Below are 15435 nucleotides of genomic sequence, written 5' to 3'. Positions count from 1 at the left end.
GCTGGGCTCCAGGAAGGGGGCCCAGACCAAGTCTGTCCTGTTCAACGTGGCACTCATGGCATGATGACGTACATATGATAGCGTGCAGTTAGTACATGCCACTTGAGGAAATGAGCAAACAGTGAATAATGAGTCACTAATAGTGGCCAAACATGGCAGTTTTGTTCCTACTCGTGCATGCACAGAGGGAAAATAAGCTGCTTAGACCTCATTTGCTTGAGGAAGTGCCCCAGTTTTTAATACTGTGGTCAAATCTGAGAAACTTCTTTTTTATTTCCTAATTGCTTTATAATGATCTGCCCAGTCTGTCCTTATTGCCTCGCCGTATTAACTGAGCAGTCCTTGGCTAATTGTTCTAAGAAACTTGACTTTTGCATCCCTTCACCTGAGAGCAGAGGGTCTTCTGGGATAGTCACTCAGTTTTCTCTATGTCATATGTTCTGTGCTCGCTTTTCCCGTGTCTCTTGCACGTGCGGCTTATTCATATTGACCAGTAGAAGTGATGATCAGAGGCATAGGCAGGTCTGGGCTTTTCTAGTCTCTGTCATTTCCCAGGCCCAAATCCCCACCAAGCCTGGCTGGCTTTTTAGCTCTGGCCATGGAGGGAATTGGAGGGGGCTGCCTGGTGCACTGGAAGGGAGTGCGTTTCTCTGCTTCCTCATTGCTTACTAGGGTAGAATAGCAGGTTTTCTTCTGCTTTTTGAGGAAAAGAGGAACTGGGGATGTTTAGGCTAGAGATGGAGACCAAAAATGACACGAATCAGGATCAATGACTGAAAATTACAGAGAACAGATTCCATTTCATGATAAAGAACTTACTAGCAGTTGTACTGCCACAGGGAAATGGGCCTCCTTGGAAGAGCCTAGTTCTGTGCCCTTGAAGATGTTCACACAGATGGGACAACTCCTGTCGAGACTCTTGTAGCAGGGGCTCGGGCATTCAAAGGAAATTCACTTCCAGGGTCCTTAAAGGCTTGTTTTAATCCTGAGATTCTGAAATGCTCCAGTGGGTCCTGAACCCTCCAAATAGGAAGAGGAGGCGGGGCTAAGGAAAGGGAGAAGTTTTAAGGAGCTTGAGGAACTTCCAGATAAACCCCAAATTTGGTATGGTAGGTGGCCATGTGTATCCCATGCCCAGTGAAACTGGCTCAGTTTCTGAGTATTAAGCATGTTTAAGGGACAGTTGTACCACTGAGGAAGAACTCAGGCAGCAGGTGATAGAAAGATCTGGGCTCTAGAGTCTGACAGACCTGGATTCAAATCCTGACCTTGACACTGCCCAGCTCTTTGACCTTCACCAGCTCCTTTAATCTCTGAGTTTCAAAGGGTTGATGCTATTATTATGTTTAGTGTTATTTACCGTCTTGGACTTTATAAGTGTCAATCCTACGCTCAGTATTTTATACACATTAACCTCACAGCGACCTTGAAGAACAGGAATAGTATCATCTGCATTTTTCAGATGAGAAAACTAAGGCCAAGGAAAGTTAGAGAATCTGCAGCTGGGAGGTAATGATACTGGGATTCTGTCCCCTATGCTCTTATGCTGTCACCTAGGGCACTCTGGTGAGATTAAGTGATGTGTGACTTGTGAAAGGCCTTAGAGGTAAAACCAGAGCAGTCCAGCTGTCCAGGGAGATTTTTTGGAAGTGCTCTGGCCTGAGGCAGATTATCAAAAGGTGGGAGGGTTGGGAGATACCTGTTAAGAATAAACAGTTGTGGACACAAAACCACTTTGAATTTTTTTTCACTTTGGAAACAGAACCCCCATGAGATATCCTAGGACTAGCTATCCAGAATTTCCTGGAATGCCTTCAGTGTCAATGTCATCCTGGTTTCCAGCTCTGTAAGAAGTTGAATGAAATTCCTAAGATTCGTGCTTTCGATCATGCATGTGCCCTCTAACTTTGCTGACCAGATGCTCTGTGTTACAGCTCTCAGCAGCTGGCGGCAAGCTCCTTGACGTCGTCCTCCCCTCTGGCGGAGATCCTAGAAGCCATGAAGCACCCCTCGTAAGTGGCTCGGCACATGTCTGAGTGCAGGGGCGGGAGGGTCTCACAGGCCCAAGCTGGGCCAGTGCCAGGCAGTGTGCTTTGGTGGGTTCACACCTGACTCTACTATTCACCAGCTGTGAGACCTTGGGCAACTTACTTGCCTCTCTGAGCCTCTGTTACCTTGTTTGTAAAATAGGATGATAGTGGTTAAGATACAAGGTTGATATGAGGCTTAAATGAAATAATTATGTAAATATCTAGTAGAATGTCTGACAAGTTTAGATATTCTCTAAATGTCAGGTCCTTTTTTCTTCTCTTTTCCCCTTATTACACCATTTTTTTGTTCCATCATGGGGATTTCTCTGGGTCTAGAAATAGTGTAGAGAATGTACACTATGGGGACTGTCACTTCAGATATTAAATGCTTTAGCGGCAGTCCCTTCTTTGTCACCTTCTCTTTCTGTTTGTTGCCACCTTGCACACTCATACCCTGCTCCCTGCCCACTGCATTGGAAACCAGGACAGGAGTCCAGCTGCTCTCTGAGCAGAAGGGCCTCTCGCCGTGCTGCTTCATCAGTGCGGAGGTGGTGCACTGGATGGTGAACAACGTGGAGGGCATCCAGACGCCGACGATGGCCATTGACATCATGCAGGTGAGACAGCAAGGGCAGGGCCCGCAGAGCCGTCCACTCAGGCCCCCATGAAGCCAGTCTGTCTCTGAAGCAGCCCGCCCTTTTCAGTAACAAGGTCTGCTGGTTAGGGTGAGGATCTGTTTTCAATAAGTGTGAATCCCTTCTGGAATAGATGAAAGAACAAGTCTTGCTTTGAAAGATATGATACCTTGACTTAAAAATCTGGTGGAATTTATTGTCCGCACTGAAAAATTCTGAAAGGAATTTGCGTTTTTGAACCTCGAAGGGATCTCTGTGAAAGATTCCCGAGGAATGTCCTCCCTCTGACCTTGAGCCCCTGTTTTTCCCTGCTCACTCAGCACTGGAGGTTGGATTCAAGCCTCTGCCTCAGGGACTTTCTGGCCCCTGTACTTCCTCTGTCAGACCACTTAACAGAAGGGAGCGAAGATTCTGTCTATATCTCATTCATCTCCCACCTCACCCAGGCTCCTTGAGGGCAGGGCCACCTCTTACTGTGCATTTCCCTGTTGCTAGTGCCTGGCATGTTTTTTTGCACATGACAGGCATTTAGCAAACACTTGCTGCATTTAATTATATTGTTCAGAGCTGGAATTGAACTGGAGAGGAGAGGAATGGACAGATCGAGTTGGCTGAGGCATCTCACACCATCCTGTCTACACAGAGGCCCCCACTGGAAATCAGTACCGTTTGCTGACCAGCAGGGTCGTCATCAGTGAAATGTAAAATCAGCAACTGATTTGAATAAGCACATAATCCTCAGTTGTCTTTTTGAGGGTCTCTCAATAGGTTGTTTGTATGGCCTTTGCCTGATTATATTCCCGTCTCCCTGATAATTGTATTTCCATGTTCATACAATGAATGCTACTATAGCAGTTAAAATGTACAAGCTGAAGGTACATTGATCAATATGGATAAATATAAGAAGCTTGATATTTAGTCAAAAATCCAATTTACAAAATGGTAATAGTATTACACCCTTTATTTAGAATTTAAAATCCCTTGAACATATCTCCTATCTTTTATCAGTATGTGTCTATAGAATAAAATAATTAAAAACGTGCATGAGAATAACATTACACTCATCTGTTTCTGGAGAGAGAGGAAAAGGACTGGGACTTCGAGAGTCTATAGACATATATATTTTTTAATAAAAATCTTAAATCAGTGTAGCAAAATTTTAAATTTGCTGAAGGCACATGGTGGTATACTTAGATTTTTATACTTTTCTGTATGTTTGAAATATTCGATGATGTCATAATATGCATTTGTACTTTATAAAATCACTTATACCAGGCGCAACATTTAACGAGCAATCATCATCACTGTCATTCTCTCAAGAGCCCCTGTCATTCCCTTGACTCTAGCGCATAACCGAGGGCTGCACCCCTAAGGTGTCCCTGTGCAGGAATCTCAGAGTTTCAATGTCTCTCCCTCCAGAAAATGCTGGAAGAGCAGCTGATCACTCACGCATCTGGTGAAGTCTGGCGGACCTTCATCTACGGCTTCTACTTCTACAAGATAGTCATGGACAAAGAGCCCGACCGAGGTCAGAGACGAGGCGAATGCTGTTGCCCACGGGGGCTGATGTCTTGCCTGGCGACTTGCTCTTTCAAATGACGCTGCTTCTTGAGCTCCTCGTGTCACTTTGTATTCTAAGTTGATGGATCTGTCAACTTGCTTGAGCATTTGTACTTAACTTAAGCATAACCAGAGTGACAAGGGTTTTTTAAAGCTATGGTATGTTTTTGGTGAGAACACTGTAAATGGAAGATAAACCTGAAAGAGGCCGAGGGACCTGGCGTGAGGAAATCCTCATAGGTCTTATTTTTTGGTGGCTCTTTTTAATTGGAGTGCCCCACACCCAGTGCGGGTGGTTCTGATTATGACATGATGGGCTCTAATCTGCAACTTCTAGCACTTTTTCCTTGCTAGGCCGTCAGACTCCATTTCTTCCCCCAAGAATATCAAGTCCTAACAGGTCTTCTAAGATATACATTAAGTTTTTGTTTTTAATGAGAAAAAAAGACTCCCAAGAGGGGAGCAGTTTCCAGCACGGTCAGAGCTGGCTCGCATAGCTCTAGAGGCAACAAGGATTCAGACCAGCATCTCTAGTCCACCCAGAGCACATGGGGCCTTGTCTGGGAGTGACTCCCATCCTGCAGACAAATGGCTTCTCAGCCTCTGGGTCTTAGGAATCATACATCAGATAAACCAGCTAGTGCCATCACCGAATTCTCTTTTCCAAGGATGTGTCAGAAGTGGATCTGCATAGGTTTTTTTTCCTTTTTAGCTACTAGTGTGTCCACTGCCACTTCTCCCCTTAAATTCTAAGTTTGGCCAGTACATACCTGTTTTACCTTCAGGTTGAAGAAATCCCGGTCACCATTGCATGCTGTGAAATGAAAGATCTGAAACCGAGAATAAAATCTTTTTTTAAAGTTGAAGTAAAGTTCACATAGCATAACATGAACCATTTTAAAGTGAACAGTTCAGGGGCATTTAGCACAGTCTCATGTTGGGCAACCACTACTTCTGTCTAGTTCCAGGTCGTTTCCATCACTCCAATAAGAAACCCTGATTACCCATCAGCAATCACTCCCACACTGCTCCTTGCCCCATCCCCTGGCCATCGCCAGTCTGCCTTCTGTCTCTAAAGATTGGCCTGTTCTGGACATTTCACTTAAGCGGCATCATAACAATACGTGGCCTTTTGTATCTGGCTCCTTTTACTTTGCATAGTGTCTTCAAGATTCAGCCATGTCGCATCATGCATCAGTAAGAAAATAAGCATTTGTGCTGAAGGTGCTTCCTCTCCCCTCTGCTTTTCCCAGTGGCCTTGCAGCAGCCCACCACCTGGCACACGACAGCAGTGGAAGACTTTGCCAGCTTCCAGCGCAAGTGGTTTGAGGTGGCCTTTGTGGCCGAAGAGCTCTTGCATTCTGAGATTCCTGCCTTCCTCCTGCCCTGGCTGCCCAGCCGGCCGGCCTCCTACGCAAGCAGGCACAGCTCCTTCAGCCGCAGCTTTGGGGGACGGAGCCAGGCAGCTGCACTTTTAGGTAGGTATCCGACTCACATGGGACCTGGAGGGTGCACTAGTGGGTGGCTGAGGGAGAGTGGCAGCCAGCCAAGAGTACAGTGACATGGGGACCAGGATTAGAGCCGCAGTGGCTGTCACACTGGACACTCTGTCAGCACTGTGGGCTCCTGTGCTAGTTTCTACTTGCTGAGTGGGTCGAGTTCATTATTCTCCCACCCAACCAACTGCGTTCAGCAGTTCTCAAATCAGGGCATGGTGCTAAACCTTTATGGAGAGGAGAGAATAGACATTGTGGCCACTTTTCCCAAGAGGCTGTCAGGATTCAGGGTATATGAGCTGGTGCTCACTGCTTGTTTAGTTTCTGCAAGACACCTTCCCTAGGACTATAGTGTCCTAGGACCTCAGAAGAGGAAGGGACTTCAGAGGTCGTCCCTTCCCAACACTCATGCTGATCATGAATTTGCCTCTGCCCTTTCTCCCCAAATTTGTTTACTCCATCAAGGGATGTGATATACAACTTGTCCTTCCTGTCCTTGGTTCCTACAGCTCTAAGATAAGAGTAAACACCTGCTTATTGAATGACAGTGACCTCTGATAGGCCATAGGGACCTCTACTCTTGAGACGGAATGATGGGTTGAAATATGAGCATCTTTAGAAAATGCATCACCTAGCAAGGCATCATGAGATTTATCTCACAAGCAGGTTGGAGAGATTCTGGCAACCCTTTGGAATGAAGGAAGCAAAAGTTAAATAGATGAAACCCTAGTGAAAGTCTACCTTCTAGCTAGCTTACAGTCGCCCAGCTAATTGGAATGCTTACCTTGCTAGTAGAATGAAAACATTAAGTCAGATTTTCTTGGATCCAGGTATGGCTTTGACCTCACCTTAGACCCTCACCCCAGCATGCGCGGCACTGTATGCAAGAAGTGAAGGGGAGTGGAGAGGACAAAACCTTCTTCTTTCCCACAGACAGTCACCACTTACCTTTCTTTCTTGTGTTGCGTTTCTAACTCTCCACCTCCTTGAGGTGATCTGGAACAAAGAGGCCACATACTTTCTGTTAGCCTGGGATGCTCACCTCCAGCAATCTAAACCACCCAGAGCACCACCAGGGCTTGATACCAAAGACCTTTGGGCACCTGAAAAAGCAAGCAGCAAGCTCATGCATCTTATACCACGGAAGGGCCTAGCAGCCCATTAGAAGCAGCAAATAAAAGGGCAGGTACACTGATGCCAGTGAGAGGCAGAAGCTGACTGTCTGACAATGAAGGTGGAGTCAGGGAAACCTATTACAAAATGTAACAAGCCCAAGAACTCATAAGTAGAGCATCAGTCATTCATTTATCATGCTGGATTGCATATGGAAAGCTCCTCAAGAAATTAAGTTTTATGCCATCCCCCCACTCCCCTCATCAAGCTTATTTTTACTAGTCAACTTTTAAAGCCTACTTTTTCCTTACAGGTAAAAGTTGAGAATTTCCATCTTCTCCTGGGAGCAAGGAGCTAAGCCTGAAATCTAGGTGCTCTTAGACACATGCTGAAGAGAGAGTTGAAAAGTCAACATCCCATTCTCTTCAAGGTCACTTTCTGAGACAAAGACACAATGAGTTACTTTAAATAAATATCGAATAGTGTATGGTGATACTTTATTTACCTGAGAGCTGAAGGAAGCAAAAAAGATTTCCAAAAAAATCCAAATAAATGCCACAACGGAAGTGTCATCTCTTATAGTGAGAGTCCCTCTTAATAACACATAGAGCTGCTTGCTCTTACTGGGTTCTTGCAAGTTTGGTTACAGGTCACTCAGTAATATCCCAGATTAGAGGCAGAGAGTTAGGGGCACCTGATGACAGCACATTTTAGAAAAACATTTTGCAAAACAAATCTGTTAGATTTTTGGCTTTTTTTAGGGTAGGTGGTAACTATTAGTTATTTAGAGAACTTCGTTTTCTTTAAAATGTTCGATAAAAGAGTTTATTCTGATGTGAGTCCTCTGCAGAATGTATGAAACCATAGAGCAGGGTTTCTCAACCTTGACACTATGGATGTTTTGGACCAGATCGTTCTTTGTGATGGGGGCTGCCCTGTGCATTGCAGCATGCTTAGCAGCATCCCAGACCTCTACCCACTGGATGCCAGTAGCACCCCCATCACCACCCAGTATGACACAATGTCTCCGACATTGCCCAGTGTCCCCAGGGGAGTGCAGAATTGCCCCCAGTTGAGAATCGCTGCCTTAGACTTAAAGGATTCCAGTAAGAAACCGAGATGGTAGAGCTGAGCGAAACCTGAGAGGCGCAGAAGCTAAGTCAGTAACTTCCATTAGCAGGTATCAGGCTGAGAAAGTGAGCGTTTTCAGAGCTGGGGATGGAAGGAATGGTGAGAGGTAGAGCTGAGCTAACTGACTAGAAGGATGCGCTGTTCTCTGGTCTGTCTTGGCTCTGGGCTCTTGTGCTTTCCGCAGGGCGGTTTGTGGTTGCCTTAGCCCTGCCTAACGTACAGAGGTGATGACAACATTCATGCCGAGATTTCTAGATCACTTGTGTGTCAGGCATTGTACCAAGCAGAAAATTACCTCATTTTCTCTTCATCTCTGTCCTGGGATCGATGCTATGATTTACGTTTTAGAGTTTATGAAATTGAGGCTCAAAGAGGTGAATTAGCCAAAGGCTCTGCTTCTACTAAGTGTTAGAACTGGAGCTTCTTCACAGGACTGCCTGGCCCTGTAGCCTGAGCCCTCACTACACTGCACTATAGCCTCAGGAAGACAAAAGTCAAAGCCTGTCAGGACTTCAGATGATTGGCATGACGGCCCAGGTCCAGGGGCAGCAGCTGCCCTAAATGATGAAGGACACTTATGCCCCAGCCCTTTACTACGAAACCACAGCTCTCTTAACAAAAGTGTGGCTTTCGTTCCCCTCTGCTACTCCTCCTGCTCTTTCCAGTACACTTTCTCCCGTACCCACGTCAGCAGCTTCGACGCCACCAGAACCTACAGCCAATTGATCTTGCCATCTTGCCAGTCTCCCCACCCACCTCCTGTCTTCACTTTTCTCATTACACAGCTCAGAGCCGTCAAGCCTCTAGCCCCTGCTCCCCTTTCCCTCCCTCAGCATCCTGTCACTGAGAAAACTGAGGCCATCTGAAGTAACTCCAGATTCCCACACGCCATCTCTGTAGCCGTGTAGGGTAGGGTAGGTAGCTCACCATGGATGAGCTACCCCTTTTCTTCTCTACGGCCAGTGTTGCCACTTGTGCACAAGGCCTCACCCCTGCAGCACTCGGGGCAGTACTGCAACAGTCACCCCTCTCTACAAACTCCCCTCTCTAAAGCATCCTCACCACTCTAATTTGCTCTCTCATTGGCAAAAACAAAACAAAAAAAGCTCAAATCAGGTTTTTGTCCATCCTCTGCACGGGAATAGTTTCCATGGTTACCGGTCCTCTGCATTGTTCAGTCTTGTGGTTGGTCCTCAGTCCTGGTCCCCCTTGCCCTGTCAGCAGCATTTGTCATATACCCCTGACTCCTCCTCTGAGTGCTTCTGCTTGGCTCTCAGACTGCCAGGCTTTCCTCCTCTTATCCATCTCCTTTGCTGGTTCCTCCTCAGCTCCCTGATTTTTTAACATTGCAGCACCCAAGCCTCTGCCCGAGCCACCACCACCCACCCCATGCCTTATGACACCTCATCCATTCTACTAACCTTCATTACTCCTAGATCCGATCATCCCCAAATCTGTCTCTGTACCAGATTATGCCCTCCAGTTTGAGACTCATCCATCCATCTGCTTACTTGATATCTTCCCTTCTCATTCTAGTCACTTAGGCCAGAAAATTCAGTCAGGTTCACGCTCTTTTGCTCTCCCTCCCTACATCCAGTCCAATAGCAAATTCTTTCTTCCTTATATCTACCTTCAGTGAGATCCAGAATTTGACCCCTGGTCTAAACCACTGCCATCTGCATTATTGCGGCCACCTCTGATGGGCCTCCAACTTCCACCCTTGCTCCCCACTTTTCACAGAAGCCAAGGACCCTTTCAAATGTAGGTTGGATCGTGTTCCTGGCTCATGTCATGTCACGGCTCCCAACTTAATTGGAATAGAAGCCAGAGTTTTAGCAGCCCACTGGCCATCCACGATGTGACCCACTCACTCTGCCTCCTGCTTGCTCTCTTTCACCACATGGGCTTCTGTGAACGTCTGCAAACGCACCAAGCACCCTTCTGCTTTAGGTCCCTTCCTTTGGCCTGTGGCATTGTCCCTCCAGGTGCTCTCAGGGCTCCCTCCCTCACTCGCGCCAGGTCTCTCTTCCAGGATCACCACATGAATGAAGCCTTTCTTGACCACTCCCAGCCTGCACTCTCTGGGCCCCTGACGCTGCTTCTTAGTCTCCTTTGCTCTTAACACTGCCTGCCCTTGTGTGTATTTGTACTGTTTGTGTTTTTTCTGCTTCCACAAAGACCTCAGCTGCTGGGTGATGAATTCTGTTTCATTTGCTTGCTGTCCCAGCACCTACAACAGTACTTGACACATACAAGGTTCCAATAAATGTTTGTTGAATGTATGGAAAAATACGAATGAATATAGTTTGGCAGAATTGGGGAAAGTTGAATTTGGGACGTTTGGTCTGGAGTGAGCAGAGCTTCTGACACTAAGCAATTAACTGTCAGATTGTCAGAGAGACAGTCATTTTATCATTTATTCAGAAAACAGACAAGACCTGTATGGTTCCAAACCATTTGCTGCATTTACGCCTTGGTTAGAGTTACTGCTTCTGGAAAATGCTTCAAGAGCTGTCCTCTCTGCACCATCATTTTGTTTCTGGAGCCTGTCTTGCCAATTTCTGCATGCAGTCCAGAGTCTTCCAGAGTCTCCAGTGGGCTGGGAGAACCCCCTCTTGACTGCCGTAGTCCTAAGCTCAAGGTGAGATTCAGAGCACTTGAGTTTAGCTTTTGTTCTTCAGAAAATTTTACTTAAAGAGGAGCATATGGAAAAATAAGTCATAGTTCCAAAAAAGAGGGAGATTTATGTCTTCAGGAGATAGTTTGTTAGCAAGCATTCTTCACCTGGGGTTTACACATGGGCATTAGGGGGTTGGTGAGTCTGAAATTCTACAGAATCTTGCGCATGCACGTGTTTTCTGGGAAGAGGTCCTTCTATTAGCTTTTCAATGGCTCCATGATTGTTAGAGTGGAATTTCATTCCATCTGCTTCCTTTCCAATCACCCCTCCCACAGGAAATGTGTTTCTTTTCCTTTTAAACCTGACACGACTATTACAGCTAATTCTATCGAGTAACATCCCCCAGACCTTTGTATTAGGATATGAGATACTTCTTCCCAGCATTTTTTCAGATTAGAATATAGATTTTTGCTGTGTCACTTACTTAAACGAGAAAGATCAGTCATCAAATTGGACTTTCTCTGGTGTTGTTTTTTTTCTTCAAAAAAAAATTAGCATGATTTGTAGAGGGAAGCAGGCCTGCGTATCATTTACGACCTGCTCCCTTTTTTTGTTTATTCATTTTGACAGCTTCCCTTTTGAACGTTTCTAATTCTCAGTTGGAGGCCAGCAGTGGAAAGTTGTTTTGAAATGCATGACGGTGGCACAGGTTCCTATCTGGCTTGTCCCATGGTGGCTCCCACTTTCCCCCCACCCTTGTCATCCTGTGTCGCTGAGCTGTGAAGCTGCAGAGGCATCTGAGACTGAGGAAGCAGCAGCACTGTATCCCTTAAGCCCACTCACACACCTTTTACTTCTCAGCCTTTTCCTGACAACCCGCTGGATCTCAGGGTCAGAAGGTAGAGCGCCTCAGTCCAAACCCTGACACTTGAACATTTTCCATAACACTCCTGATAAGTGAGGAGCCAGCTGCTCTTTGAAAAGTCCTGCCAACGCAGCACTCACTCCTGAGACCACTTGTTCCATCACTGGACAGCTCTAGCTGTTATGTTGAGCTTCAGTCCCCCTCCCTGATTTTTTTTTATTTCTCCTCCAGTGACACTGATCCCCTCCCCAGCTCATTAATGGCCCCCTCTCTGTGACCCAGGTGAAGGATACCCAGCCTGCTTCTCCTCTGGGTTCACATGTGTTTATTGGACTTGCTCTATCTCCCCTGTCCCAGGATGAATAATAAATAGGTTCTCATGGGACTTAAGTAATGATTCAGAGAGCTCACTGAAAGCTGCAACTCAGCTGGGCTTGCACCTTTGTCAACATCGTAAGCCCGCTGGCAGCATTTCTGCTGTCAGCTCTGATTCCTGAAGTAGGAAGCCAGTGGTATCTTGAGCACTTAGCTGAACAGTACACTTCCTTGGGCGTCTTCAGACCAGCCCGTTCTGAACTTGACATGCCAGGTGGGAGGGAAGAAATGTGTGAGGTCACTGCTGGTATTTATCGAGTGCCCTTTCTATTGGGACCAGGGGCTTTTCATCTGTGGAGGCGTACACAGTGCCCCAGACCAGAGGGCAAAACATTCTTCCCGTTAGGTACAGTTACTGTAGCAGTGTCATGAATCAGGAACACAAGCAGAAACTCATTTTAATGAAACTTTTAGCATCAGAGCTACCAAGTTCTTTAAGTATCACAGATGGCTAAGCAGTGTCCATGGGAGTCAGGGACAGGCCTCAGATTGACCATTGGTGAGCTCGTGGCTTCAACTGGGAGGGAGGAATAACAGGAAAAGGAGGAAAGGAGGAGAGTTATAAGTGAGGGTGGCTAGAGGAGAAGGCAGGAGAGGAAGTCTCATCTCTGTTTTATCGATTCTCACCCCTCCTTTGTGAAGTAACTGGTTGGCACCATCTCAGCTTGAAAACAAAGAACTAAACCAGGGGAGAGGGGACAACTTTCTCAGGGGCACATGGCCAGTAAATGTTAGAGCTTAGATCTTCCAACTCCAAACTGAGATGAGAATGCTTCCCATATTGCATGTTCTGGTTTTGAAAGAACGATAAGCCGTACACTGGGCAGCTGTATATCTTCTGCCTGGGTGCCATTCCATGTCCTAGCTGTAGCTCCACTGCCTTCCAGGAGATGTTCATTAAAATTGCTGACTCAAGAGCTGTTTTAGCCTTGTCAGTGATTAAAGCCACTCAGGGCTTCTACCTGCAGAACCCAGAACTAAGCTGACTCTTTCAGATAAAGAAATGCCATTGGACTCACAGGGGCAGCAGAGAATGAGGGGCTGATAAAGGTTTATAGAAACCCGAGGTCTGTCAGTACCCAGGCCTAGCAGAGCCCTGATCTTTTCTTTACTTCTGAGCCTGTTTCAGGCCTTTAGTCTGGTCAGGAACTTGATCGTCTGACCCGTCTCTAAAACATCTCTCTCTTGGATTTCTGAGCAGGAGTCCCAGTTAGGATGAGCTAGTTTGGTGCTGACCTGGAATATTCATACAACGGGCAGTTGATGGAACAAGACGATAAGCTTCATTACGAGATTTCATTTCTTGAAGAAAGATTATAGAACTATTGCCTTCCTAGGTTGAAACCAGAAAAACAAGACTTCCTCCTCTCTCTGGTTTGGGTTGCTGGTCCAATTGTGTCCCTTCGTGGGTCACTGGGATTAAAAGATCAGGGGTTCAGCCCGGCTGAGGTTCTGATTCTATGATCTTGACTAGTGCATTTCCCCCCTTGGGCTGCTGCTTCCTCTTCTGTAAATGAAGGCTTTGGGTTAGATCAGGGGGAGGCACACTGTGGTTTAACTGGCCAAATCTGGCCTACCATCTATCTGTTGGTTTGTTTTATAGGAAACTATATTTTTAGAGCACTTTTAGGTGCTTTATTGAGCAAAACTGAGCAGAAAGCATGGTTTCCATTTACATTCTGCCCCAACACACACAGCCTCCTCTACTATCAATGTCTTGCAACAGAGTAGGACATTTATTACAATTGATGAACCTACATTGACACATCATAATCACCCAAAGTCCACGGTTTACATTAGCTTTCACTCTTGGTGGTGAACATTTTATGGGTTTTGACAGATGTATAATGACATGTATCCACCATTATAGTTTCACACAGAGTAGTTTCACTGCCCTAAAAGTCCGCCTTTTTTTTGAAAATAAAGTTTTATTGGAACATAACAGAGGCTATCCATTTACTATGTAATGTCTGGGGCTGCTTTTGCACTATAATGGCAGAGTTGAGCAGTTGAAACAGACTGCATAGCCTGCAAAACCTAAAATATTTATTACGTGGACCTTGACAGAAAAAGTTTGCCGACCCCTGGACTAGATGACTTCCAGAAAGCTTCTAGAATCTATGATTTTCTCTTAGGTGATTCTGCAGTTTCATATCTGGAGGCTTCGTTGTCTGTTCTTCCTCCTCATCCCACTCCTTCTTTTTCCTCTCTCCTGGGGGCCCTCCTATGTGCTGACATAGCTGCCACTGTCCCAGAACAGAGGACTGTGACCCTGGACGTAGATGTGAACAACCGCACAGACCGCCTGGAGTGGTGCAGCTGTTATTACCATGGCAACTTCTCCTTGAACGCAGCCTTCGAGATCAAGCTCCACTGGATGGCAGTGACTGCTGCGGTCCTCTTCGAGATGGTGAGAACCTCCTCTCGTGAGGACCGGGCCTTGGCTCACCTTGCAGAGGGGGACAGTGGATGATTAATATTCATGTCACTTTGTTTTTAGTTCAGGCTTCTATTACCTTTCACTTGGATTATTGAAATAGCCTCTTAAAAAAATTAAACACCGGAAAATTTTCAAACAATCAAAAAAGGGTGTAGATCAGAGTTTCACAACCTTGGCACTACTGACGTCTGCGACCAAATAATTCTCTGTCGTGGGGGCTGTCCTGTGCGTTGTAGGATGTTGAGCAACATCCTGGCTTCTACCCACTAATGCCAGTAGTACAACCCACCTTGAGACAACCAAAAATGCCTCCAGATATTGCCACCTGTCCCCAGGGAAGAGGGATTAATGTCCCCAGTTGAGAATCACTGAGTGAAAAGTAAGTCTCTCTCCCACCCTTACCCTGTTCCCTGGGGTTTCCATCTAAAAGCAGCCATCCTACCACTTGGCTGAGTGTACTGCCAGACAGATTCTATGCATATACAAAGCCATGTTACCTTTTTTTTTTTTTTTTTTTAACACATTCAGTTGCTTGGGATATATACTATTCATATTATGTTTTTTCTATTGCCTATGTGTTTTCCATACCAGTATAAATAAGTTGGCGTCATTGTTGGTTTTGTTTTTGTTTTGCCTCACTGTTTTTAAGGGCCACAGAATATTCTACTATTTATTTGTATCATAGTGTACTTAACCAATCCCTAGTTAATGAACACCCCTGCTTTTAACTCCGATTCTCCTCTGGAGTGGTAGGGGGTGTGGCAATATCTGGAAACGTTTGGCAATATCTGGAAACGTTTTTACTTGTCACAAATGGTGGGGAGAGTGCTCCTGGCATCTAGTGGGTAGAAACCAGGGATGTTGCTCAACATTCTACAATGCATAGCATAGGACAGCCTCTACAACAAAGAATAAACCAGCCCAAAATGTCGTGAGTGCAAAAGTTGAGAAGCCCTGTTTTAATTGGTCTTCTGCCTATCTTTCCTCTTTCTCTCTCTCTAATGAGGTCATTTATTGCTCCTGAACTAAGAAGCCACCCTGGCCAACACCCATCCCCCCTTCCAGTGTCTTACAGAATAAACACTCCTTAGCCAAGCTGCCAGGAGCCCTCTGTAACCATCTTCACAGTCTGCTACTCTTTATATACTCTGTCTTTTGGCCAAAAAGACT

The 15435-nt window shown here is 45.9% G+C and overlaps 1 protein-coding gene across 1 annotated transcript in view; it reads left to right on the top strand.

Moving 5' to 3' along the window:
• The window catches only part of DEPDC5 (DEP domain containing 5), a 113531-nt gene that overhangs the window by 87153 nt on the left and 10943 nt on the right, over positions 1–15435 (top strand). Inside the window, exons 35-39 of the mRNA XM_011384289.2 lie at positions 1935–2012; positions 2515–2647; positions 4085–4193; positions 5479–5703; positions 14066–14235. Of these exons, the coding sequence (XP_011382591.1) occupies positions 1935–2012; positions 2515–2647; positions 4085–4193; positions 5479–5703; positions 14066–14235 (715 nt within the window). The remainder of the gene's footprint in view (positions 1–1934; positions 2013–2514; positions 2648–4084; positions 4194–5478; positions 5704–14065; positions 14236–15435) is intronic.

Source organism: Pteropus vampyrus, unplaced genomic scaffold (assembly GCF_000151845.1).
Source record: "Pteropus vampyrus isolate Shadow unplaced genomic scaffold, Pvam_2.0 Scaffold568, whole genome shotgun sequence".
NCBI classification, from domain to species: Eukaryota; Metazoa; Chordata; class Mammalia; order Chiroptera; family Pteropodidae; genus Pteropus; species Pteropus vampyrus.
Note: the sequence above shows the minus strand (reverse complement) of the source record. Positions and strands in the feature narration are given on the sequence as shown.